General features: G+C 27.6%; 1 protein-coding gene across 1 annotated transcript; it reads right to left on the reverse strand.

The window, feature by feature from the left end:
- Nucleotides 1-7,481: 7,481 nt before the first annotated feature.
- Nucleotides 7,482-24,763, reverse strand: LOC142326561 (uncharacterized). The gene is made up of 3 exons (XM_075369140.1): nt 24,620-24,763; nt 15,682-15,851; nt 7,482-7,868 (listed from the first exon to the last, which is right to left on the reverse strand). Exons 2-3 carry the CDS (start codon nt 15,838-15,840, stop codon nt 7,593-7,595), a joined length of 435 nt encoding a protein of 144 aa, XP_075225255.1. The 5' UTR covers nt 15,841-15,851; nt 24,620-24,763; the 3' UTR covers nt 7,482-7,592.
- Nucleotides 24,764-26,484: the final 1,721 nt, after the last annotated feature.

Genomic DNA, 26,484 nt, shown 5'->3' on the forward strand with positions numbered 1-26,484 from the left:
TTTCGAAAACTGTAAATTTTTATGCTTTAATCTTATTTCGGTAATTATGACTTGCCTGGCTTAGCCCGGGAAAGTGCAAATTTCAGTAAAAGTACTTTTAGTGTTTTACGTTAATTTGACTTTTGCTTTTTTAAATTTACTTTTTTTGTCACATAATCTGCACGTTGGGAATAAAAAAACATGCAGAGAAGAAAATCTAACCGTACATATTCATTTACAGAAAACCCCAACCAGAGTGAACCCTTTAATACAACAAAACTGTTCTAAAATGATATTGTTCAACGCCCGGAAAATCTCTTACCATTAAACTTAAAATATCCATCCCCTCCTAGTATATCGATACACTATATAAAGACATTCGCTCCCAAAGATGTAGTCAGCCTAATTAAAAACATTTTCGTTACAACCGAATTTAAAGGAAAACTAACTTAATTTTTTATCATTAAAATGTATAAAATGGAAATATCAGTAAGCTTAGTATTTAAACTAAAATTTTATTAACGTTATAAAATTCTATTTAAAAAAAGATTGCATTATAATTACTTTAAGTAAAATTTTATTTAAGAACTTGATAATGTGTACCCGTATTAGGAAGTGAAAACAAACTCATGTAATCTTAGATATTAAATAAAAAACAGAGCAATTTCAAAAATTACTTTTACTTAAGTTACGTTTAAGTTAAGTTACGTTTAACTTATCCGACTTCCCAATCAATCGGCACTCAAAAGCGAACTATACTAGTGGCATTAGAAATGAAATATTTCGCTTCATAAGAAAATTATAAAATCCAAGATGATTTTAAACTCAAAATCAAGGTCAGTTTTATTTTAAACACTGAAATTTCATTTATTTAATAAAATATTTTTGACAAATTAAGAAAAGTATTCTTTTTGTCTAATTTTAAGTTTATTTAAAAAAAAAAACAAAAAAAAACAAAAGTTTTAAATGTTGTTGAAAATGATACGACCAGGATTTATAACCACCGTAGAGTCTAATTTCGAAAGACAGGAATGTTTGTAAGAGCTACTAAGATTTGTTGTACCCAAGAGTAATGGAGGTAAAACTTGACTGACTTAGTTACAGATATGAGAAATGTAAAGTATAGAATTGAATGTATCTTTAAAAGGGGAAATAAATATACTCGTATAAAAATTAATTTATTTAATTATTTAAAATATATTTTTAAAAACATGAATAAATTAAGAATTGAAAATTAATGGGAATTAATCATTTCTTTGTCGTAATTTCTTCGTTTTTTTACTTCATGAAGTAATTTTTTTTTTCTCTACAGTCATTTGATATGTTTTGTTTTTAATAAACTTAAAATTCATAAGTTTGTATTTAGTTTGGAATTTATTCAAACCATTTTATTCAGAATTAAATTCTATACAAGTTTTGTTTAAAATATTTTTGTACCTATTTTTTTTTTGTCTTCAGTCATTTGACTGGTTTGGTGCAGCTCTCCAAGATTCCCTATCTAGTGCTAGTCGTTTCATTTCAGTATACCCTCTACATCCTACATCCCCAACAATTTGTTTTACATACTCCAAACGTGGCCTGCCTACACAATTTTTCCCTTCTACCTGTCCTTCCAATATTAAAGCGACTATTCCAGGATGCCTTAGTATGTGGCCTATAAGTCTGTCTCTTCTTTTAACTATATTTTTCCAAATGCTTCTTTCTTCATCTATTTGCCGCAATACCTCTTCATTTGTCACTTTATCCACCCATCTGGTTTTTAACATTCTCCTATAGCACCACATTTCAAAAGCTTCTAATCTTTTCTTCTCAGATACTCCGATCGTCCAAGTTTCACTTCCATATAAAGCGACACTCCAAACATACACTTTCAAAAATCTTTTCCTGAGATTTAAATTAATTTTTGATGTAAACAAATTATATTTCTTACTGAAGGCTCGTTTAGCTTGTGCTATTCGGCATTTTATATCGCTCCTGCTTCGTCCATCTTTAGTAATTCTACTTCACAAATAACAAAATTCTTCTACCTCCATAATCTTTTCTCCTCCTATTTTCACATTCAGTGGTCCATCTTTGTTATTTCTACTACATTTCATTGCTTTTGTTTTGTTCTTGTTTATTTTCATGCGATAGTTCTTGCGTAGGACTTCATCTATGCCGTTCATTGTTTCTTCAAAATCCTTTTTACTCTCGGCTAGAATTACTATATCATCAGCAAATCGTAGCATCTTTATCTTTTCACCTTGTACTGTTACTCCGAATCTAAATTGTTCTTTAACATCATTAACTGCTAGTTCCATGTAAAGATTAAAAAGTAACGGAGATAGGGAACATCCTTGTCGGACTCCCTTTCTTATTACGGCTTCTTTCTTATGGTCTTCAACTATTACTGTTGCTGTTTGGTTCCTGTACATGTTAGCAATTGTTCTTCTATCTCTGTATTTGAATTGTATTTGTATCACATTACTTCCTTTTACGCCTATTAAATTACTTATACACATTTTTTGTTACACTTCATTTAAACTTATTTCATTTGAGATACGATCCTCCAATTCTTTAATAAAATGGACACTTACACAGTTGCTGAAATATTATGTTTTATTAACATCAAATATTTATACAATTATTAATTTAACAATCTTACATGAAATTAGGATAGAGTAAAAGTCCCTTTATTACTCGTATTACTAGATCAGTATTATTCGTATCTTCGTGAATTGCTGCTTAACAGAAGTTTCAAATTTCTGATGTGTCGTATAAAATAAGAGTTAATAATAATTAAACTATTCCGTTTAGTGAACTCCTGTATACTGGTTAAAAATGTGAATTTCGAACTCACGATGTAAAATATTCAGTTTTTATTATTGGATTATTTGGTAAATAATCAAATATGAAAAATCATACAGGAAAAAGAAAGATAGCATGAAGAAATATATGTCAAAAAAACGATAAGAAGATGACTATGAAGAGGAAGAAAATGTTATGAACAAGGGAAGAATAAAAAAAAATAAGAGAAGATGATAAATATAAAGAGGAAGAAAACGTTAAAACTAAGGAAAGAATAAAAATATTAAGAGAGGATGATTAATATACTAGAAAGAAAGAAAATTTGAAAACTAGAGAACGTGTACATAAATTAAGATCAGAAGAATTATATCAAACTAAAGAGCGATTAAATGATTGGCAACAACAAAACAAATAAACGAAATGATGATCAACTCCGACTTAGGGAGAATATTCTCCGACAATATCGGAGGAGTAATGAACTAAAAGATAAGAATTTTTTGCATTTTATTAAAGATCGGACAAGTATGTCTCAGTGTATATGTTGTTCTTGTGAGGGTTTATTTTTCATTCACTCTGTAGTTAATATAGATAAAATTAAACAGAAATTAAACTAGAAAATCAAAAAATAATATGATTCCAAATTACAATTTTCAATTAACATTAAATAATCAGATGTTTCATCAAATCTATTACATATACACATATGTAATAATGTCTATTAAAATGCATATACCCATTTTTAAAAGTACATAAAATTTTATATTACTAATAACTTCTGATTTTTTCATATATATTTTTTTGTTATTATTTATTGTAAAAACATTTTACAATCACGGGTTAATAATTATTAATAAATCAATATATTTAAATTAACAAAGAAAGTTAAAAAAAAAATAATTAAAAAAAAGTTAAAAAAAGGAGATGAGTCTGATTCGAACCGATGAGCCTTCCCTTGTAAGATCCAAATATGTCATTGATTTAAGTTTTATTTGACTATAACTATGGAATCAATGAAAATAAGTACCACTTATTATGTATCGTTGAAAATCTCTCAATGAGGGCTTACTACTGCAGTTAAGAAAAAGTCCAAAATCCAATTTTTTTTTTGGTTTGGGCTTTTTTGATTATGTCGATTGCAATCAAATGAAGAGATGCACAACTAGATTTACAATAGTCCTAAGCCCAAAATTTCAACATCCTACGGCTAATCATTCTTGAGTTATACGAGATATGTACATACATACATACATACGTACGTACATACAGACGTAACGCACAAACTATTCAAAATAGATTCAGGGATGGTCCAAATGGATACTTCTGTTGAAATCTGAAAACCGAAATTTTTCGCGATCACAATACTTCCTTTACTTCTTACAAGGAAGTAAAAAAACGGTAATGAAGTGTGTCAGAAGACAAAAAAGAGACAAAACAATTTTATAAAGTGATATTAAAATATGGACATAGTTTCATATATCAAAACTGAGGGAAATTAAAACGTAGAACAAATGCCAATCTACATAGTTACAAAATTACTGTTTTATTGTGTATTTAAAATTTCTGTCCACTATTTTGGATCCGCCATATTGAATCAATTTTAGTAGATATAATATGTTTCTTCTAGCACAAACTCAAAATGCATTAAAGACGGGAATGAATATTGCGTGTCATTTAATGTATGCGAAATTTTATATTTATTGTGAATTTAATGTATCGTCATTGTTTATTTGTTTAATGTATTTTTTGAGTGTTATTTATTGTACGCAAAAACGTGTATTATTTTGAATTTAATGTATTGATTGCGTCGAATGTAAACGTCTTTGACGCGGTATACATTAAATAACGGACAATTTTCCTATGAACACAATTATGTTTACATACGATAGAAATAAATAAATAATATTTAAAGCGAAAAAAGCAACTGATTTGGTTTCGAAAAAAAAATTATCTAACAGCGGCCTTGATAAATTTATCTGTAGACGCCTATGACATCAAGGGATTCCCCGTAGCAGCTGTCAATAATTCATTAAATGAAATAATAATTAATTTTTTTTTTAAATTTATATTTGTTTAGATAGATATTACAATAGCATTGATCTTGATCACTGCTTAATGTAAATTACAGGTTTTTTACGCATGCGCAGTATCACATTAATAATATAAATACAATATTATACAATACTTTCTTCGTTATAGATAGTTTGAAAACTTCATTTGTAAAATCATTTCTGTTATAGACATCACGAATTGTAAACATATCTGTTTAGAGAACGATTCCGCTAAAAAACGAAACAGATTAGTTATCTGTGACGCGAATTCATTCACAATTTTAGAAGAAGCCTTTAAAAAACATTTAATCACATATTATTATAAAAATTAAGATGAAGCAAATAAAGATATTAATTTATTTTTAAACGATATTAGAAATTGCGTTTTCAGCATTTTAAAATCGTACGTAACAACAGATGTTGTAAAGTTTATTTATTATTGGAATGTACATCAAAAAATCGGGACGATCAAATCTATAGTCAAGACATTGCTTTTAAAACTAAAAATATTCCCATATATAATTGTGATGATTTAGATGAAGTTATAGACGTTATATTTGAAAAAGTATCAGCTGAAGAATCTGAATTTCAAGGTAAAAGCAGCGGTTGGTTTTCAATCAGTATCGACGGTTTATTGTTACGTATAAATAAATTTAAACCACTACGTGGTTCTTCATATATAGACCCATGAAATAAAAAAAAGAAAGGCTGTTATTAATTTTAAAAATGATGATGCTTTCTGCTTTAAATGGGCTATTTTATCAAAATATATAACCGATAATAATACACAACGCTTAGATACATGTTATACAGTTTATTTACGATAGATACGACTTTAGCATGTTAACTTTTCCGGTCGAGATAAAAGATATTAAAAAATTTGAATCCGTCAAAAATATTTCTATAAATGTATATACACTGACAGATGATGATTATGAAGTTAGATCATTAAAAGTTTGCGGAATTAAAACACCAAACCGTTTCGATTTATTATATTTAAAGAATAATTTATATCCGAATGATATTTCACACTATTTCTAAATAAAATATTTTTCACGAATGGTTAGGTTTCAATTGACGGAACGTAGATCCAAAATAGATGTTTATAAACGTTGTTTTACATTCAATTATAAAGAAATAAATAGCGAAGATAGAATAAAATCTCATTTAAAACGTTGTATTTACAATGAACCTGCACATATAAAAATTCCAAAATCTGGTGAAAATGTATTGAAATTTAAAAAGTATGAAAATCAATTTCCAATGCTTGTTGTAGCATATGCAGATTTTGAATACATATTGAATCAGACACCGTATTATCCAACACACATAAAATCTTATAGTTATACAACGCACGTACACGAACCGAAGAGTTATTGTCTATATTTCGTTTGTAATGAATCAGTTTTTGATAAAATAAAATAAGTTTTACCGAAACATTCTGTACTTTATAGAGGCGAAAAAGCCGCTGAACATTTTATAAATACTCTATCCGATTTTGCAAATCAAGTGGATCAAAAAATGATTCATATTTACAAGATATGTTCTCTTTCAGCAGATGAACAAAGAAAATTCGACAACGCTGAGCGATGCGAAATGTGTCATACATGGTTCGGCGAAGATTGCAAAACATTCAGAGATCATTGTCATTTTACTGGTCGTTATCAAGCTACGTTATACAATAGATCCAGTCTTCGTAGACAAGTAAAAAATACCATACCCATATTTGTTTACAATTTGATCCGTTGCGATCGTATTAAACATAAACTATAATGACAACGGATATAGACATCCGCATCATAAAGTCTGAAAAAGTTCATGGTGAATTTTGTTCTAACAGGATGGTGCCACAGAGTATATTGCACGTGAAACAATGCACTTTGCAAGTCATGTTTCCTAAACACTTCATTTCCAGTTTCGGAAACATAAATTGGCCGCCTACATCTTAAGACCTAATGTTACAGACTGCTTCCTTTGAGTAGTACCTGAAATCTAAATTGTTTGTAAATAAATCCTATACCATAAAGAATTTAAAAAAATAGGATTATTTTAAAAATTAAACCAATAGATAATGTTTTATTAAGAAGAGTTATGAACAGTTTTCGGGTACGATTTAAGAGAATTCATTCTGTCAGGGAGGTCATCTCAATAAAAGTAGCTTTTAAAAAGTAACTGAAATTCAATAAATTGCGTATAACTATTACATTGTACACAAAAATATATACTTCTTTTACACTTTATTTCTTCATAAAACCAGTATGAAAAAGATCAATTACCACTGCCGTAGACTTTATTTTTGTTTCCTGAATAAATTATTTCTTAGTCACAGTGGTAAAGTTCTGAGTTTATCAGGGGTTTTTTTTAAACACAATTAAATACCTAAAACCTATTCAATCAGAACAAAGAGGATTGAATTTTATAATTGATTTGAAGAAGAGAAAGCTCAAAAGCAATTAATTCCTCATTAATCCGTTTATCCTCTCTGGCATCTTGTTACAGCTATCGATTAATGATAATGACAAGTGAAATTTTTTTTGCGTGTGAAAAAATTTCACACCGGGACTCGAACCCAGAACCTCCAGATAAGAGACAGAGTCGCTACCATTCCGCCAAGGAAATAAGGAAAAAGAAAGGAAATATTAATTTCTTGTATAAAATAATGTAGCCTTTTATAATAAATGAAAAATTGATTATTTATTGCAAAATATAATTATTAAAGATTCCAAATTTAGGAATTTAAATTTTCTTATATAAAATAAAAATAATTAACTCTGATTCTCAGCTTCTCATTTGCTGCAACAGTTTTAAAATTTCTGCTGGATTCTTTATTTTTGTTTCGAGTACTAATACTGCGTTATAATAATCAGTTTTGGGATTTTTGTTGACCAAAAATTTCAAATCTCCAATACTAGTTTTCAATAAAGGTGCATTAATAAGATTTCCTGATTGTTTATAATTTTTTCCTTTAGGTTTCTTTATTTTCATTACTTCATTACTACCCGGTCCGCTACGTTCATCATCATCTTCATCATTAGATCTACGTACACGTTTCACCTTAAAATAAACATAAAAATTTATTTATTTGTTGTAGTAATACATTTTTTCTTTTACCCTAATTAATTGTACAATATTCATATTTAATAAAAAGAAAGTAAACAAAATATTTTATTTATTTTCCCAAGATTTATTTAAAAAATCACGACAGCTATTTTGCCAACTAGTATCTTCTCAGTTCCCCATAACAGTTATTGAACTTTCAGCTTTACTATTCTGTCGTAACATCTAAGGAAGATACAGTGCGCCAAAACAACTGTCAAGACTTTTTAAAAATATTTAAAAAAATAAAAATACATATTTTGTTTATTTTCTTTTTGTTATGATGGAGTTTCATCACGTATTCAACCATCAAATATTCGCGTGTATTAATACGTTATTGATTCTTTTTTGTTTCTTCTGAAAAAAGAGATAATTTTCAGGGGTTTTTGTAGTTTTCAAAACTATTTTTTTGACTCGGGGGTCAACAAAATATTTTATGTTTGGTAAAGAAAAATATGTTTTTTTAAATAAGTAATAAACACTCAAAAACTTGTAGAGAATTTATTCTGAGTAAAATTATGTGAATAAAATCAACAGAAACTAAATACAAACGTAAAAATGTTGAAGTTGGTTAAAAAACAAATCAAAATGTGACAGATTTTAACTAGGTATAAAACGGAACAAATTTTCAATATTACAAAACAAGAGAGTTAAATATTTTAGAAAAATAGGCAATCAAACAAAAAAGGATGCTTAAATTTTTAGCATGTTTAAATTATTAAAAGATGTTATTTACGCTTTTAATTTTTAATCATTTTAATTAGGAAATAAAAAATTTTATAACTAATGAAGGTCAAATTTGACGTTCATTCAAAACACATTAATCCGCGTCATATATATATATATATATACCATCCTCATATCGGTGGGAGAGGATGGATGAGATGAGGGTGATATGTATAACATGTAAGTGAGGTGTAATCTTGTATAGATTCAGGCTGACCATTCCTAAGACGTGTGATTAATTGAATCCCAACCACCAAAGTACACCGGTATCCGCTATCTAGTATTTAAATCTGTATAAAAAAGCAAATAGCTTTTACTAGGATTTGAACCTTCAACTTCGAAAATCAACTGTTAAACAACAGCGTTTGCGATGACGAGTTAACCGCTAGACCAGCCTGGTAGGCAATATTGCATTTGAACAGCAATAAACATTTAAAAGAGTGAATGGAATATTGAGTGTACATACTGATATCAAAAATATACTCTCCTTTTTATCAATAATAATCTACTATATTTCTTTTTATCAAAAATATTTTACAACTAAAAATTAATTGTATGGAACTCATAGATTATTTTTCATTCTCTGCTTTAAATTTTAATCGTAAAATGTCACCAACATCATCAAAAGCGTAAGAATAATCACTATTTTTTTTTATTAGTGTTTTGTGATTTCTAAATCACAGTAAAAATTATTTTTTATTCAATAAGTAAGAAAATAGTAAAATAAAAGTGACGTTTCATATGTACAAAAATATATCTCATTAATTTATTTAGTTTTTTCATGCGGTAAGGAAATTACGAAACAAGATGATTTTTTTAAAATTTGTGGCTTTTGATATACATTTAAAATATATAAAATTCATACTAAATATACTTTTAATACTTTAATATACTTTTAAAGTTCATTCACAATGTGTGTAGATTATATACAGTATAATCTACACACATTGTGAATGAATTTTCATGTCAAACTGTGTTGTTAAATCCACTACTTCTGATGAAAAAAATGAATTATTTCAATTTTTTCTCACCTTTTAAATATTCTATAAAAAAAAAATTAGAAATAAAAATTAATGCTTACACACTTTTGTTGCTGATTTTGACCATCTTTGGATGTCGCGAAAAAATTTTGGTGATTTTTTCTCTTCTCTCTTTCTTCAATATGTTTTTATTCTTTCTTCTGACTAGATGTTTTTCGTCTTTTTCTTTTCTACCTCCTGAATACCCTTAAATTATTCAATCGTTTCCTATATGTTTTTTCTTACCATAATATATTCCTTTTTAATGCCCATTTTTTATGTCTTCTTATATCAATTCATTGTCAGTTTTGGGATTATTGTTAAAATACTCAAGTACTTTTTCCTAATTAATCTGTACTCATGGACACGGATTAAATGTCCATAAAACATTCTTCTTTTATAGTTGTATATGATAACTTTTCATTTTCCAAATAAATTTGTTTGTTATTTCTATACTCCTCATCTTCTTTTTTAAACCCCAAGATCATTCTCAGAATTTTCCTTTCTTTCCCAGTTAATTTGTTTTTCGTTTCCTCGTTGAGGATAATATTTCGCTGCATATGGCATTCCGGTTTAATATCATATTTTTCTTTTTATAGACATTTTTTTCTTTATTACTCATATCCTTTGCAAGTTGAAAAGTTAATTTCATTTTTCTATCTTTGGTTTTGTTACTTACTTTACCCGTTCAATTTTTTTTGATTTTTCACCTAAATATTCTAGTTTTTCAACTCTATTGATCTTTTCAAATATTTTTTTCGATTAATACCTAGTTAAAATCTGGCAAATTTTGATATGTTTTGTTTTTAATAAACTTAAAATTCATACGTTTGTATTTAGTTTGGAATTTATTCAAACCATTTTATTCAGAATTAAATTCTATACAAGTTTTGTTTAAAATATTTTTGTACCTATAACCTATTTAACAAAGCTATTTTACACCAAACATAAAATAGTGTGTTTGTCGACCTCAATCATTTGTTTTTCACCTAAGATTTCTTGAAAAACTACTAAAAATACAGTTCTGCCACCTATCTTTTTCAAACTTTAGATTAGATTTCATATAATATCAATAAATGTATCCCTTAATTTGGATCCCATGAATTACAGTTTGACTTAATTTTACGGAAGGCGCAGAAATCAGGGAAAAATCTTTCTCCAGCCAACACTCACTAACGAAGCGTTCCCGATTTATTTTTATAAGAACTTTCTTCTTTATTCTCACCAGTACAACATTTTCTGAAAGCTTTTTACATTCTTAGTGAATCATTCTGTATATGATTAAACATTTTCTTTGTCTAATATATATATATATATATATATATATATATATATATACATGTATTATTTTAATTGAGTGGGAACTTGTTGTTGAAACCTTACTTTAGGTATATATGGTGTTTTTATCAAAATCTTAACTTAAATTATTGTTCACTAATTCAAATTTTTCATAATAAATTTCTTGTACCAGTGTTACCCCACACATATTTTTTTCATTATAGGTGTAACATTGTCTCATAATTTGCTTCTCAATTATAAATTTTATTTATATCGCCGAGTACAATAGACACATGGGTTTTTCTTTTTTAGTATAATTGAACTTTCCATTAAATTCAAGACACCTCATTTAAACTACATACACTTGAACAAAGCTTGCTGGTACAAAATGGAAGTATAAGTACCAATTTATGTAACTACGAGCAGGAACGAAGTTTGAAAAACCAGACGAATATAAAAGTATTTCATGCATATTTTTAACTACCTACTTCTTAAAGTCTCAAAAGTTAGTCACTTTTCTCTTTTTATAGCAGTTTCAACTAACATCAAACTTTATTATTTGATATTTCATTTCGAATTATATATAATACATTTTTAGGATATATTCAAAATAGTTTTAAATGTAACATGGATTTCCCTTTTTTTAATTGTTTTGTGTGTGTGTATGTATGTGTGTGTGTGTGTGTGTGTGTGTGTGTGTGTGTGTGTGTGTGTGTGTGTGTGTGTGTGTGTGTGTGTGTGTGTGTGTGTGTGTGTGTGTGTGTGTGTGTTTATTTACACTAAAAATTATATCCGTCATTTTACATATTATGTATTATTTGCTCGTATATTATTATTATATCGTCCTTTGCATACCAATGTTATTAAGATATTTTATGTTAGAATAAATCTTTCCAGTGACTAACATTCTAAATTTTTTTTGTAAGAAAAAAAAAGGAAGATGTATTTTATTACTAAATTTGAAAATTAAGAAGAGATACCTGTCTTATCAGGCCTCAGAGAAATTTTTACCGATCAATCATTAACACTTAATTTTTTTTACATTTAACGACACAGCAACTTTACAATCTGTTCATAGAATAATAATTAAATAAGATGTATTTGAATTAACATTAAATTGGCACAGATCCAGCGGCTTGTTACTTAATAATGAAATAGAAGAGCTCTCCATACGGCCAGACCATAAAGTCACCTAATTGAAACGATAAGGCAAACCAAGAATATTGTTCCTCAGCAATCTTGGAAAATCATTGATCGTGTTATCTAATAAATTGACCGCCAAATAATCCGGGTGCTGATCCAAACGATTTTGATACCGTAGGCTGACCAGAGAGATTTCCTCCCGAAAGGTTCACAACTTAAAATCATTATATATATATATATATATATATATATATATATATATATATATATATAAGGCTATTACTTATGTACCAGGGTATGTTGAGCATTTTCCGCAGTGTTTTTGTTTAATAACGTTCAAGTATGCCAATGTTGGAGTTGCACGCTGTACCCCACAATTCAAGCCCGTAAGTGCAAATAGGCTTCAAAACGGATTTATAAATCAATAATTTACTTTCTGCTGAAAACCGAGATTTATGTCCTATCAGCCAGTACATGTGTTTAAACTTGAGATCCAACTGTTTCCCCTTAGAAATGATATATTTCGCCGTAATAAGTCGTCATTAACACCTAATGAAATAAAACTCTAATTCAAATATAATTTTCTTATTAGAATTTGATTTTTTCCTTATACAGCCATCCCATTTCAATCATTTTTTTTTAATAATATTAATTAAGAGTAATTTTTATTTTACTTATTACACAATTTATATACATATACATATATATATATATATATATATATATATATATATATATATATAATAATATATAATTACTTCAAGTTGAGAATTATCATTTCAGCTTTCTGTTTAATATCAAAACGTAAAATTGTAAAATTATATAACCGTATAAGCGTACATTTTTTTAACTTTTAAAATTATATTTACGGTAGAGTGATTTCCGACTTCGACGTCGGAATTAAATGAATAGAATCTTAAAACGTAGGTTTGAGTCTGTGTACTGACATTTAAATGAGTAAAAAAGAGGTTTTCTTTTTAAGTGAAGGAGGTGACTAGAATACACAAGACAATCAGAGAAAGAGTTATTGGAAAGATAATAAGAAAAAAAGACAGAGAGAAAGAAATCCTTAAAAATGTAAAATAAAAGGTAAACAGCTTAAGTTTTATATGAACAGGACGCCATCCAATCAATTCTAAAGTGAAGGACAAAGTTGAAAGAAAAAAAAAGAATTCTAAAATATAGTTTAAATAAAATTGCATACCCTTCAATCATCAAAACAGCTATTCATAATTTATCTGTAAGAGATTAATTTGTTTTTATTTTTAATTTTAAATCTGTATAACGTGAACAAACAATTTCAAATGAATACAGATTCATGAAATCTTTAGACCTTATTTATTTTATAAAAACGTAAATTCTATTCATAAATTAGCGTAAACAGAGTATCTGTGATATTTATATACCCACTTGCACCTGTTGCTTTTGCATAATAGTAAATAATATAGGTAGGTCCATGAATGATCTAACATATAAAGATTTAACTCCATATTTTTTTTAAACTCATATTTTCGAATACCTGTGTAAATTTTATACTTAAAACATCAACAAATAATACAAACAATTACACTGGCTGAATTAAATGAGTAAGATACAACTTGATTTCATTTCATTCAGTTTGAAGTTTATCGTTTTACTTTAAATGTACCTCAAAAGTTTTTTTAAATAAGTTTGTTGGTAGTTTTTAATTGTTATGATAGGCCAAACTACGAATTCCGACTATATTTAAAATTCTATGTATAAAATTGAAATTTTACGTAATAGAACTTAGCTTATTTATACAGGCTAAGTTTTATTACTAAGTAGACCTTATTAATTTTGAATTAAATTAAACTAAATGAGTTTTCATTAATTTAATGAAATTAAATTAATAAAGTGAAAATGACATTGTAGTAGTAACTACTACAGACAGCGCTATACAGAACTAGCACTACTGAGATTACAGTATAGTGGTTAAGATAGAAACAATGATACCTTGTCAACTGTAATGCGAGCACTGAGTATTTCTCAAGGTGCATAATAATCAAGGTCTATTCAGGAGTGGAGAGGAAACTGTTAGCAACAGTGGTTTAGTGACGCCAAACTTCCGCTTTAAAATTCCTTTTCACCTCCCCCTCACACACTACGAAAGATACCAGTCAACAACTTTCCAAGAAAACTTTGAACTTTACGATGTTCAACTATTAGCATTCTTAAAAATTAAAAAAGTACATCGTTGCTTACCTCTGTAGTTATACTCATTTTCTGTTAGAAATACAGAATTATCACTTAGTTTTTTAGAAAATATAATCTCCACATTTAAGATAGTCTTCAATATTTTATCATAATACTTGATAAGCCGTATCTTTTAAGTATACGGCGTGTTCAGGGACGTGATCCCCGAACTTCGGATACTGGTTTAAAATATCAAAAATGAGCAAACAGTTCATATCGACATAAGTCCTATTTTGCTTTGTTTTCCTTCTGGACGTCATTTTGTAATTTTCAACAAAAAAATTATTTCTCAGGAACGGGTAAACCTAATTTAATTAAATTTAACATCTAAGACTAGTGTCTTGTTCTACAAAATAAAAAATTTTGAAAAGGTTAGCTTCATAAATTTCAAAATGGTGGCCATTAAACATTTTAATCTTCAATACTTTTGTAAGATAATTGTTTTATCAAATTGTTATTTATTACATAAATTATTAAGCATTTTATTTTGAAAAATATGACACCTTATTTATAAAAATACGCTGACAAACAGTTGAGTTATTGCAGACAATTTATAAGGCAGTACCCACTATAATAAAAGGTGATAATTTTTAATAATTTACTATTTATTGTTACTAACATTTATTAAATTTAGTGAAGGAAAAAAGCAGGTAAAAAATTATCAGCTTGCAATACGGTGCACAAGGGTACTGCCGGGTTAATTGTCTGCAGTAACTCGATTTTTTGTCAGCGAATTTTTGCAAATGAGGTATCAATTCGTTCAAAATAAAATGCTTAATAAATTTTGTAATGAATAAAAATTTGATCAAATAAATAATTACAATGATATAGAAGATTAAAAAATTAAGATGATTGCCATTTTGAATTTTTTGAAGCTGACGTTTTATTTTGTAGAATAAGACACAAGTTTTAAATTTGCCAAATTTAATTAAAGTAGGTTTACCCGTTACTGAAATATAATTTTTTTGTTGAAAATCACAAAATGGCGTCCATAAGAAAAACAAAGCAAAATAGGAGTTATAGATATGAACTTTTTTACTGATTCTGGTGTCTTGAATCAGTCCCTGAAGTTCGGGGATTACGTCCCGTAACACCCGGGTTTGTGTTGTAAATGTATTGACCGTTATTTTGAAATAAAATATTTAATGAAAATTCATAACTTATACGTTGTTCGACTTAAAAAGGAATCTTACAAGAAGATTTCATAAAAATCAGAGAATGCATTTGGTCATACAAATTTGGTTTACAAAGAGACAAATTACAAAAATACGAATTAAAACAGGTCAAATTTATTTTAGATTGCAATAATCTTAATTAATCTGACAGTTGTAAAATGTTGATATTTTAATATATTTAAAAATAATCTATTTTTAAAAAATTATATTAATTACCTCAGAATCGAAATCCAATCCCAGTAAAGGAATTAAAATGTCTGCTACTACTGATTCTTCATTGACTTTCTTTATTTCAAAATTCTTTATGTTATCATTTGGTGCTTGCATAGATGTTGAAAGTAAAGCAAAAAATACAATTAAAATATACACCTTCATATTTCTTTTATCTGAAAAAAATAATAAGATTCATTACTTCTGCAAGAAAAATAAAATTTTGACATTATTGAAAACCTTTTAACTAATAGTACTCCCTGGTTAAAACAGTACTACTGCAGCACCGCATTTTTTTGGCTAGTTTGGAATAGACTATTAGTACAGCTGGCTGATGTACAAAAGTTCCCGTTCTAACAGGTATTTATATAGACTTATATTTATGTATTTATCAGTTTACTTATTGGGTCTTTATTTCTGAATGGTTTATTCCTTTCATTTAAGTAGCTTTTGTTTCAAACTTAGTCTATGTTCATTCTGCATGCTAAGGACGTTGCACCCTGTTCGTTAGATCTTTCTTTATATTTTTTCTCACTAAATGATAGAAATTTTACTAAACAGTTAATCGTTCCACTCAATCATCATGAAATTTTGAACATTTTTTGTTTAAAGTACTTTTCAGTCAATTAACTTTAATATTTCATTGACATTTTCCTTATATTAGAGGTTATAATATTGACTGTCATTATAATTATGTCATTAACACAAATATCAAGAGTAAAACAATTTTTCGTCATGATATAACAGGGCGTAGAGAAACATATGATTTTTGAGAGAGGTAAACTCAATCCACTTATATTCTCAGATCAAATAATGTGTTTCACTTAATTTTTAACCTGAAGAATACAAGAACACAATAAATACCTTAAAATAAAATTAAAAAATCATCCAATAGATTTTATTATACATTTCATTTTATAAAAAAAGCCTATTTTATTTTATGAGAGAAAATTTCCAAAATTTAAATATATATTTCTTGATGTTTTTGAAGGTTATGAATCCTAAATTAATAAATATCTTGATTGCAAAATGATATATGCATTTTTATTTATAAATGAAAAATTAAAATAAATAATCAATATTTACTCCATTTTAACTAAAGGAATATTTTTCTCGTTATAAATATGAAAGACCAGAGAAGTCGTCTGTAGTCCATCATTGCTTATATCCCAAAATTAGTTTATTAAAAACGGAAAATAAAATAAAGGACATAATAAGCAGCAGTTATATAGTTTGGAAAATTATTTTATAAATACTTCGTTGTTGAATAAAAATAATGAAAAGATATCTAATAATTATTTACACTTTAAAATTTTTTTGAACAATTTTCTGTTATAAGAGGATTAAATATATTTATCTTCTATCATAAATTTCGTTTATGGGAAGGCATATCTGTTCGATTTGTTTGAGGTTCATTTTTTAAATAAATTTTTAAGTTATACTATTCCACATCAGGGGGTGTGTATTAATTGAAAGCAGTGAGTGGTCAGTCTTAGTTTTTTTTTCAACGGTTTAGATGTTTTTAAACTACATTTATGCGTTCGGTTGGTAGGACTGCTTGAAAAAACAGCTGCATGTATTTTTTTCTTTTATTCTACAAACATTGTTATATACTCGTTTCTTAAAGAGTTTTTTCAATATTGTTTATTTAATTTTAATTATTACGTCTTCAATATTTTTTTCATATATTTATTTATTTAATATATATATATATATATATATATATATATATATATATATATATATATATATATTCTCGCTATTTATTTATGACTATTCTTTAATAATCAAATGCTGATTTATTTTCAAATTTTAAGTAAAGAAGTTATATATGGGTTTTCTATGTAACCTTGATTTCCATTTTATTTCAGTAAAAGTTTAACATGCCTCTTTATTAGACGACTGCCCAAAAAGGAGTGTAATTAATGAATTTAGAGTGTATATATGTTTGTTTCAGCGTAGCAGCCCGATGGTTGAACCGATTTAGAAATATGACACCGCGTTGGAATCCTTACGTTACCGAGAGTGTCATATATAAAAAATATTTAAGATATGATAATTAAAATTAAATAGACAATATTGAAAAAGCTCTTTATATATATGACACTCCTGATAACGTAAGATGTGTGTGTGTGTGTGTGTGTGTGTGTGTGTGTGTGTGTGTGTGTGTGTGTGTGTGTGTGTGTGTGTGTGTGTGTGTGTGTGTGTGTGTGTGTGTGTGTGTGTGTGTGTGTGCGCGCGCGCGCAAACCTATATATATGTTTAGTAGTGGACATTTTTCGGTTGAAGCACAAAATTTAATGAATTGAATTAATCAACTGTGTGTGAGCCTCTTTCACTGTGTAATTCAATATGGGTTTGAACTGAACGATTCGAATCAATCGAATGAATAATATTAAAAAAATAATAGAATTAAATATACCTTAAAAAAAAATAATAATATTAAATAAATTTAAATAATTCTGTTTAATAATAATAATGGGCTTTCCGTGAGGACTGCGTATGATGCTAAAGTGGTGATGTATGCGTGCAACTCGTAGGAGGCTAGACCAATCATCACCTTCAACTGGCAACAAACGGGGTGCCTCTGGGGCACTGTTTTAGGAGGTACAATGGGGTGCTCCTCGATATATCTCAGCAAACAATTGTCCGATTTTAAAAATTCAAACGGGGTATTTGTTAGTAGGTTAAAGGCTAACTTTTGCATGCAACAGGTGCACTCTCGATCTAACAACACATCATGGTTATTCGGAAATTTTATATCTTCGCAACCAGTCTAAATTTAAAAAATTCGAAAAAACTATATATAAATACTACACACAAAATTGTCACCCGCACGCTCTTTAATTATCCTATATTAAAGAGCAATGTTTGTCAACAATAGTTTTTTTTTGGGGGGGGGTTTAAAATTTGTTTTTCAATGTTTCATTTCTGTTTTTAAATTTTTCATTATAATTTATATTTATTCACTACAAATGTGTTTTGAAATTAAGTTACCTTTATTTTTCTCAGAGACTGTTGACTTAGATTTTTGTAATTTGGTAAGGAATCTTGAACACTAGAAGGATTGATTTTGTTAATTTTTTTTTAAATATTGAATGAAAGACCAAGGTGAAAGAAGTGTTATGTAGTGAAGGGGGATTGGTACCTTTGAAATAATGGTACAAACATTTTATTATTTTTTTTTTAATAAAACATTTTATGGATAATTTTATTAAACGTTCAAAACACGAAAGCTATTTTGAAATAATTTTGTAATTGTTTTTTTAGTAATTGTTGACTAATTTAAAAGATCTTTGACAAACCTTTTTTTTATTTTATTCATTGCTTAGAGTATTTACCGTAAACTTTCTTATTATTATTTTCTTTTAGAGTAATGATGCACTAGTCATTGTGGTGAAAATAGTGAAAGTGATAGTTGTAGTGCTAAATATCAATTTATTTGAAAGTACCTGCTAATGTGCAATAATGTATAATCAGCTAAATGAGAGCAAAGTGAAATCATCTCATTCCTCATTTGACTAGTTTTTTGTCATAAGATGATTATTGAGAGTGACCATGATATTTACGGAAATGACTTTTACCTCATAACAACTATTAAGTTATGGCAGCTAATTAACAAATAGACTAGGAAATAATTACGTAAAGTCGTAAGGTTAAAAGTAATTTTCAATTATTTTTCAGCTGATAGAAGTTAAATTTTAAGCTTTATAAAAATCTCCGATATTTCAGCAACATTAGAAACAGCTTTTTTACTATTATTCCTTCTAAAAAAATTTTAATTAAGTCGAAAAAACTAGTTTTCTTTAAATTTAATTCAGAGGATTTCTCTTTGCGTAAAAATTTGTTCATATTTAATAAACTGAAACTAATAGAGTTAAACTAATAAAGTTTTAATGTACCTATTAAAGTATTTAATTGATTCTAACTCATTTTATTGTTATTGACATCATTAAAATAAAGAATAAGTTCTCATATATATATATAAATGAAGAGTTTAGATAATTACAATTTTAATATTTTATCTTGTATATCGATGTTGATGATTTTCTGTTTGTTTTCTAAGAAAGTAATTCCGGTTGTCCTATAGTTTCTTTTCAGATAAATGGAAACTACAGTTTTGTTTTTCTGTTACGAACAATGATTTACTTATATAATTTTAAGATAATTTTAGTCTCCCGTCTAGCACTATAGCGGCGTTATAGCTTTAAAAGGGAAAATATTGTAATCGTTCCAATTTGGGTATATTACGGATCTTGGCGTTTTGACACTTAAGAAACCCAAAAAACCGGATGATAATTTTCCGGATTTACGTATGTGTTCGGTACCACATTCTAAATCACCTTATATATCCAGAACTACTAGACCGATTTTGATCAAACTTGGTCAAATTACTTCTATATATGGGACATTGATGCCATTAAATTTTCAACTTAAACGGTCTAGGTGATGAGGTTATAGAGTAAGGTCACCATCAGTATCGCGAGATTTCGCTTAATTAAGGTCTTATTTTTCTTAAGCACATTTGTTAACAATTAAAAAATAATATTTTTAAAAAAACTTTTGTAAGATCACACCTCCACCCCCAAGAAATTCTCTAAAATGGTGGCTAATGAGTATACTGCGTCAGTATTACCTCCTGTCACCACAAGGAGCGCTAATGTAACACTGACGTGTTAAATTGTTTGTGCATGCGTATGTAAGCCGCGTAACGGGAAAGTCCTACAACTGAGTTGTCAGCTTTCTTTAGAATTAATTTAAACATAAAAACTCATTTTTTTTTATTTCACAGAGCCTTGTCACACATTATAGAGTAGTTTCTTTACGTTGTTGCTCTAATTTTTTTTTGTTATTTTTATGGTTTTTCGCCTTTTGAAATCGTAATTATTTCAAAATTATTATTATTTTTTATGGTTATTTTTTTGTAATGAACAACATTTCGTTGATGATTAGTTTATCAGAAATTTTAAACTTGCTTGAGAAAATATATGAAATTTTACAGTGTATGAAAAATACCATCGCTAAATTAACTCATTCATATTTTAAATAAAATAAGCTTTAAAATAAGTTATCAACTTTTTTCAACATTTCTTTAAATAACCTAACGAACAAAAATAAAATATTTCCTATATTCTTCATCATTTTTTTTTGTTTTTGAGTTGGTGGAAAGTTAATTGAGTTAAAGTTAATTGGGGATTGTTTAATTTTAAAACAACTTCAAAAGTCAAAATTAAAACTGAGGATTTTTTTTTACTTTAAGATGCGTTTTTTAAGCTCAGTTTTATTTTTTACTATAAAGTACGAGTATATAAATTTAATGTCAATAAAATGTTCAAAAACTATGATTTTGGAGTTGTTTATTATTTGTTATAATTTATGCTATTAATTATCTATAATTAATGAATTATGCTATAATTTATCGAAAATTTACGGAAATATAAAATGTTGTAAACCGTCTACATTTTTTATTGGTGGGATTTATTAGAAATTGTGAGAATTTTTAAAAAAGTTTTTTGTTCTATGAAAATTAATCGTAATGTCTGTATTTAGTTGTTAAAATTTTTTTTTTACGGTTTTTTAAGTACTTTTTTGATACTATTGTTGGACTTATAACAATAATCATAAAAAATAACGTTCTTTATTTAATATTAAAGAAAGAACGACTCTGAATAGAACTATAGTAGATGGTTGAATTGTTTTCTTGATGGAAAATCTCCGTGATGAATACTCAAAATCTTAGCATAAAAGAATTCATTCATGTTTAAAAAGTTACATTTTATATTTAAATTTATATTTTTATGCTAATATTTTTTAAGATTAAAAAATATATCTATGTTTGCTGGTTATATTATTCAATTTTATTTTAAAATAATTTTTATAAAGATTTTCCGGTATTATTTTTGTAGGTTTATATTCTTTTTTAGCTTGTTATTGATTTTATGTTAAATATAGCGGAACGTACACTGTTATAATAAAAAAGATTGAATTCATTTCCACGTTTAAGAAACACAAATTCTCTTCAGATATAAAAATACAGAATAATTTTACTTATCTTCACCGAATACCTCATTTATTTTTCTCAAAAAAAAAAGAAACTTTTATCCAATATTTACCTAAAAAAGAAAACATATTGAAATAAAAATAATTTTCTCTCCAACATATGAAATTAGTATATACTACCCAACTTCTTGTAATTGTTTTTTTTTTTTTTTTTTTTTTTTTTTTTTTTTTTTTTTTTATTTGAAACACTAAAGTTTAAAGATAACTACAAAAATTTGTAGTGTAAAAAAAATTTCGAGAAAATTGTGATTATGATTAATTGGGTGAGGACTTACGTATTATAGAAAAATACAGAGTGTCCCATATAAAACGCAACCCAACCTTATATTGGTAGGTATTGAAATAATAAAAAGGCATGTGTAAATGTAAATGTAATTTTTATTATTACCATCCATTACCTTACATTTAGAGTAAATGTTGGAAGTGGCCGCCATCTTCTTGAATACAAGCTTCAATTCTTTTTACAGCGTTTCTTGCAACTTTTTTCAAAGTTTGTGGCTGGATATTTAATACAGCTTGTTCAATATTGACTTTCAATTGTTCAAGTGTTCGTGGTTTGTTGTTGTAGGCTTTTTCTTTGAGGTAACCCCGTAGAAAAAAATCCGCCGCAGTCAAATCTGGAGATCTTGGTGGTCACAAGCCTCGATCGATAACACGATTACCAAAGAATTCCTCAACGAAATCAGAAGTTGAACCTGTAGTGCGATGTCGCGCCGTCATGTTGTAGCCAGCAGTGTCTGTCTTCCTCTTCCAAGAATGCGATGAACTGAAATAAAATATCCTGATATCGCTCTGCACATTAATGGTGTACTCGAAAAAAATAGGACCGATTATTTTCTTCCGCGATATCGCGCACCACACGCCCGACTTCTGCGGGTGTAATTGTTTTTCGTGATAAACGTGGGGATTTTCAGCGCTCCAAATTCTACTGTTTTGGTTGTTTACGTAGCCATCCAAATGAAACCGTGCTTCATCTGTGAAAAATAACGAATCCATAACATTAATTCCCTCACGCAGAAATCGACGGAACCGTTGACAATATTGCAGCCGTTTTTCTTTGTCGGGCTCAAGAAGTCGATGAACCGTTTGAATGCGATAAGGTCGTAATTGTAATTGTTTGGTCGCCCGATGAACAGTTGATTTAGACAAATTAATTTCAGCAGACAAACATCTGATCGATTTATTTGGCAAGCGAGTATCGGTCTTTGATTTCAGTGACTGTATCTGTATTCAACACTGACGGAAATCTTTTGTGTTCCTTGTTATTAATAGAACCGGTCTCTCTAAATTTTGCAACTAACCTAATACTGATGTTTTGTTAGGAGCTGGTTTATCTGGGTACTTATGGTGAAACAAATCTTGCACTGCAACCGCTGATTTCGTACTGAAGTACGACTCGACAATGAAAACACGTTCATCTAGCGAAAATATCATCTTGTCTCTAGCAATACACTGAACGTTATGATTGCATTGTTGTTACTATCGGTAGTGTTCTACTGTATCACCGCGATGTTCAGATGTTGGACGAGTCCATTTCAGTAACGAGTAGGGGAGTAAGCTTGACTTTTGAAATTTCATGGATGAGTAATTGATGGGTTGTGTTTTATATGGGACACCCAATTAAAATGGGACAATAAGATTTAATAGGTTTTTCGAACTGGGAGTAGGAACGATTATGAAGCAGTTATTTTATTTGAGATATTTTTTCTGTAGATTTATTTCATCAAAGGATTATAGAAGACAAGATTTAAGCCAGTAGAAGTTAAAATAACCTTTACAGGCAATTTTTTTAAATTGTAAAAGGGAACTGATATCCAATGATGCTAAAGTTACCAATTGATAATTGAAATAAATCACCAGTTGGTAATTGAAAAATAAAATAAAAATCTCACCCAGTTAACTTTTAAATAATTATTTAGTACTTTTCACTAGACAAAAAAAATTATTTTTAACTTTTTTTTTACTAGAAAAATAATACAATTATTAAAAATGGTCCTTTTCTGAAAATACTCCTTAATGTAAAGGGGTTACTGTTATATTCGATTGATTTCACGTACGTTTATTGTCTTTATATGTATGTCGAATTACACCGTTAAAATAGGTTATTTTGCTCTTCAGTTAATATTTTATCGTGCGCGCGCACACACACACACACACACATGCTAACAGACAAGAGAGAAATATTTTTAATTTACTGAAATTAATTAAAATATTGTAAATATTTTGTAACTAACAGAATATTTTAACACCCTTTAATAAAAGAGCGTTCTCAACCCGACCAGAGTCAATCCTCTGAATTCATTTTCACGCCTGCGTTTGTTTCTTCTGGGTGACTTTTATCAAGACAGACAGAGTTTTTATTAAGTTCATCAAAAAAAAAAAGGAAAATAAAAATTTAACAAATAATTTGTTTTTTTTTTAAATTATAAAACCAACTTCTCAAAGAAGACTGCACAAAAAAGTTTCAAATTTTGACTTTTTACAAGTTGAAGTAAATTATGGTTATTGGTAGTTGTTAATTTTTCATTTAGCCCGGACTTGAAGATACCAACATTTAAAAAAGAAGTGAAAAAAGTATTATTTTTAATTAATTATTTAGCGTATTTTTTGAAACCGGTTTTTTTTTTTAATTTTAAATTTAATTAATTTTTTTTTAGTTGTACAGGTGAGAAATAAATAATTTTTTTTTAATTGTAATTATTATTAACATTTCATATTGTTGTAAACGAGTTAAAAGAAATTAAATATTTTTTTTAATGTTATTTGGATAAAATTTAATTAATGTAGAAAACTAATATTTAATTAATGTATTTTTACTCTCTTCATCTAAAGCAAATTAAAATAATTAATTATTCTAAAGATACAAAACACAATTTTTACTTACTTTATCTACTTCCAATTATTACTAAATATTATGATGAATTTAGAAGCAATCACAGTAAGATTGACTGAGACTAGAATAAAATACAATTGAATACTGAATTTCTGTTCTGAAGATTTAGATTTATATATGTTACACGAGAATTCTTAATTATCTTAAAATTTACAACAAAAAAAACTTAAAATGTATACCGCGAATAGGAAGAATCACAAATTACATTATTGCAAATCTAGAGTAATTTAAACAAAATTAAATGATCACAACAGACATTTTTTCTATTAATTTATTTGTTTAGTAATAATATTAATTATTGCACTTTTTTTAATAAAAGAAAAATTGTCATATAAAAAATTGACTTTAAATTTATCATGCCGGTTTAAAAATTAATAAAACGTGAATCTGATTAAATCTAAGTCACGTTCAAAACTGAATACATGAATATGCAATTACCATTGACGTAGCCATTAAATCTTTCGGTAAGATACAAATAGGACATTACTTACTTTTAAATGAGAAAATAAAATTAATAGGTAGTTTTTTCTTTATGCACTAACTTAACCAAGTTACTTTACAACTTATCTAACCTATAACTCATTACATTAATAATACAATTATTTTTTTTTAACGATATTGTTTAAACACGATTTGAGATAAGCAGACAGGCTCGGACCGAAAACAGTCACAATTAATAAACATTTGCTAATTTTATAAGTAGTACAAACTTTTGTAATATTTTAACAAAGTTTCTTTCTAAGGTTGTTTTTGTAATTAATTAAAACAATCAACAGCAAAACCCAAATTATATTTATTAGTTGTATATGCACGCAAAGATTCTTGTTAACTATCAGTTGAATTCAAACAGATAGATCTATTGCCGGCCTCCGTGGCGCGAGTAGTAGCTTTTCGGCCTTTCATCCAGAGGTCCCGGGTTCAAATGCCGGTCAAGAATGGAATTTTCACACGCTACAAAAATTGTCATTCATCTCATCCTCTGAAGCAATACCTACCGGTGGTCCTGAAGGTTAAAAACAAAAAGGCAGATACATGTTAAATCACTAAAAAATAAACCATGCTTTGTGAAAGAAATTCTATCACAAGTAGAAAAAAAAGAATAAAATAACTGATTTAAATCTCCCATCTTAAAATTTTTTTTAAAAATAAATATATATATATATATATATATATATATATATATATATATATTACAAAAAGGTTTAAAGAAGTTAAAATCTTATATATAAAGCTATATATATAATATATATATATATATATATATATATATATATATTATTAAAAAAAGTGGGAAATGAGGAACTAATGAACAGGATTAAAAAGAAAGGCTAGTTATATGGGAAGTACAAAAGTAATAAAAGGAAACTGGTTGAAACATATCATTAGAGGGAGTGGAATTTTGACAATTACATTTGAAAGGTCAGTAGAAAGAGGAAGAATAAGGATGGAGTTGATAAATGAAGTGAAGATTTGAAACTACAAGGGGGCGAAGGAAAAGGCTTGGGTCAAAAATGGATGTAGGTAGGTGTGCCTGGCGTAAAGGACCTGACCCCAGGCAGATCACCAGATGGTAATGATAATATCTGTTTACATTAATCCAACTAAAAAAATTCTATAACATTCTATATAAATATGTAGTATAATAAATATTTATTGACAGTATAAAGTAACATCTGCAAACGAATATGGCCTTGGGTTATTACCATTGTGGATAGTTAATCCGTATTATTACGTATTACGTATTATATTTTGGTTTAATCTATCATTATTAATGTACAATATATATTTTATGAAATGAATTCATTATTATTATTACTATTAGAAGCATCAAATTTAGTTCCAATACAGCACATTCA

This window comes from Lycorma delicatula, chromosome 6 (genome assembly GCF_047948215.1).
Source record: "Lycorma delicatula isolate Av1 chromosome 6, ASM4794821v1, whole genome shotgun sequence".
In the NCBI taxonomy this organism is placed as follows: Eukaryota; Metazoa; Arthropoda; class Insecta; order Hemiptera; family Fulgoridae; genus Lycorma; species Lycorma delicatula.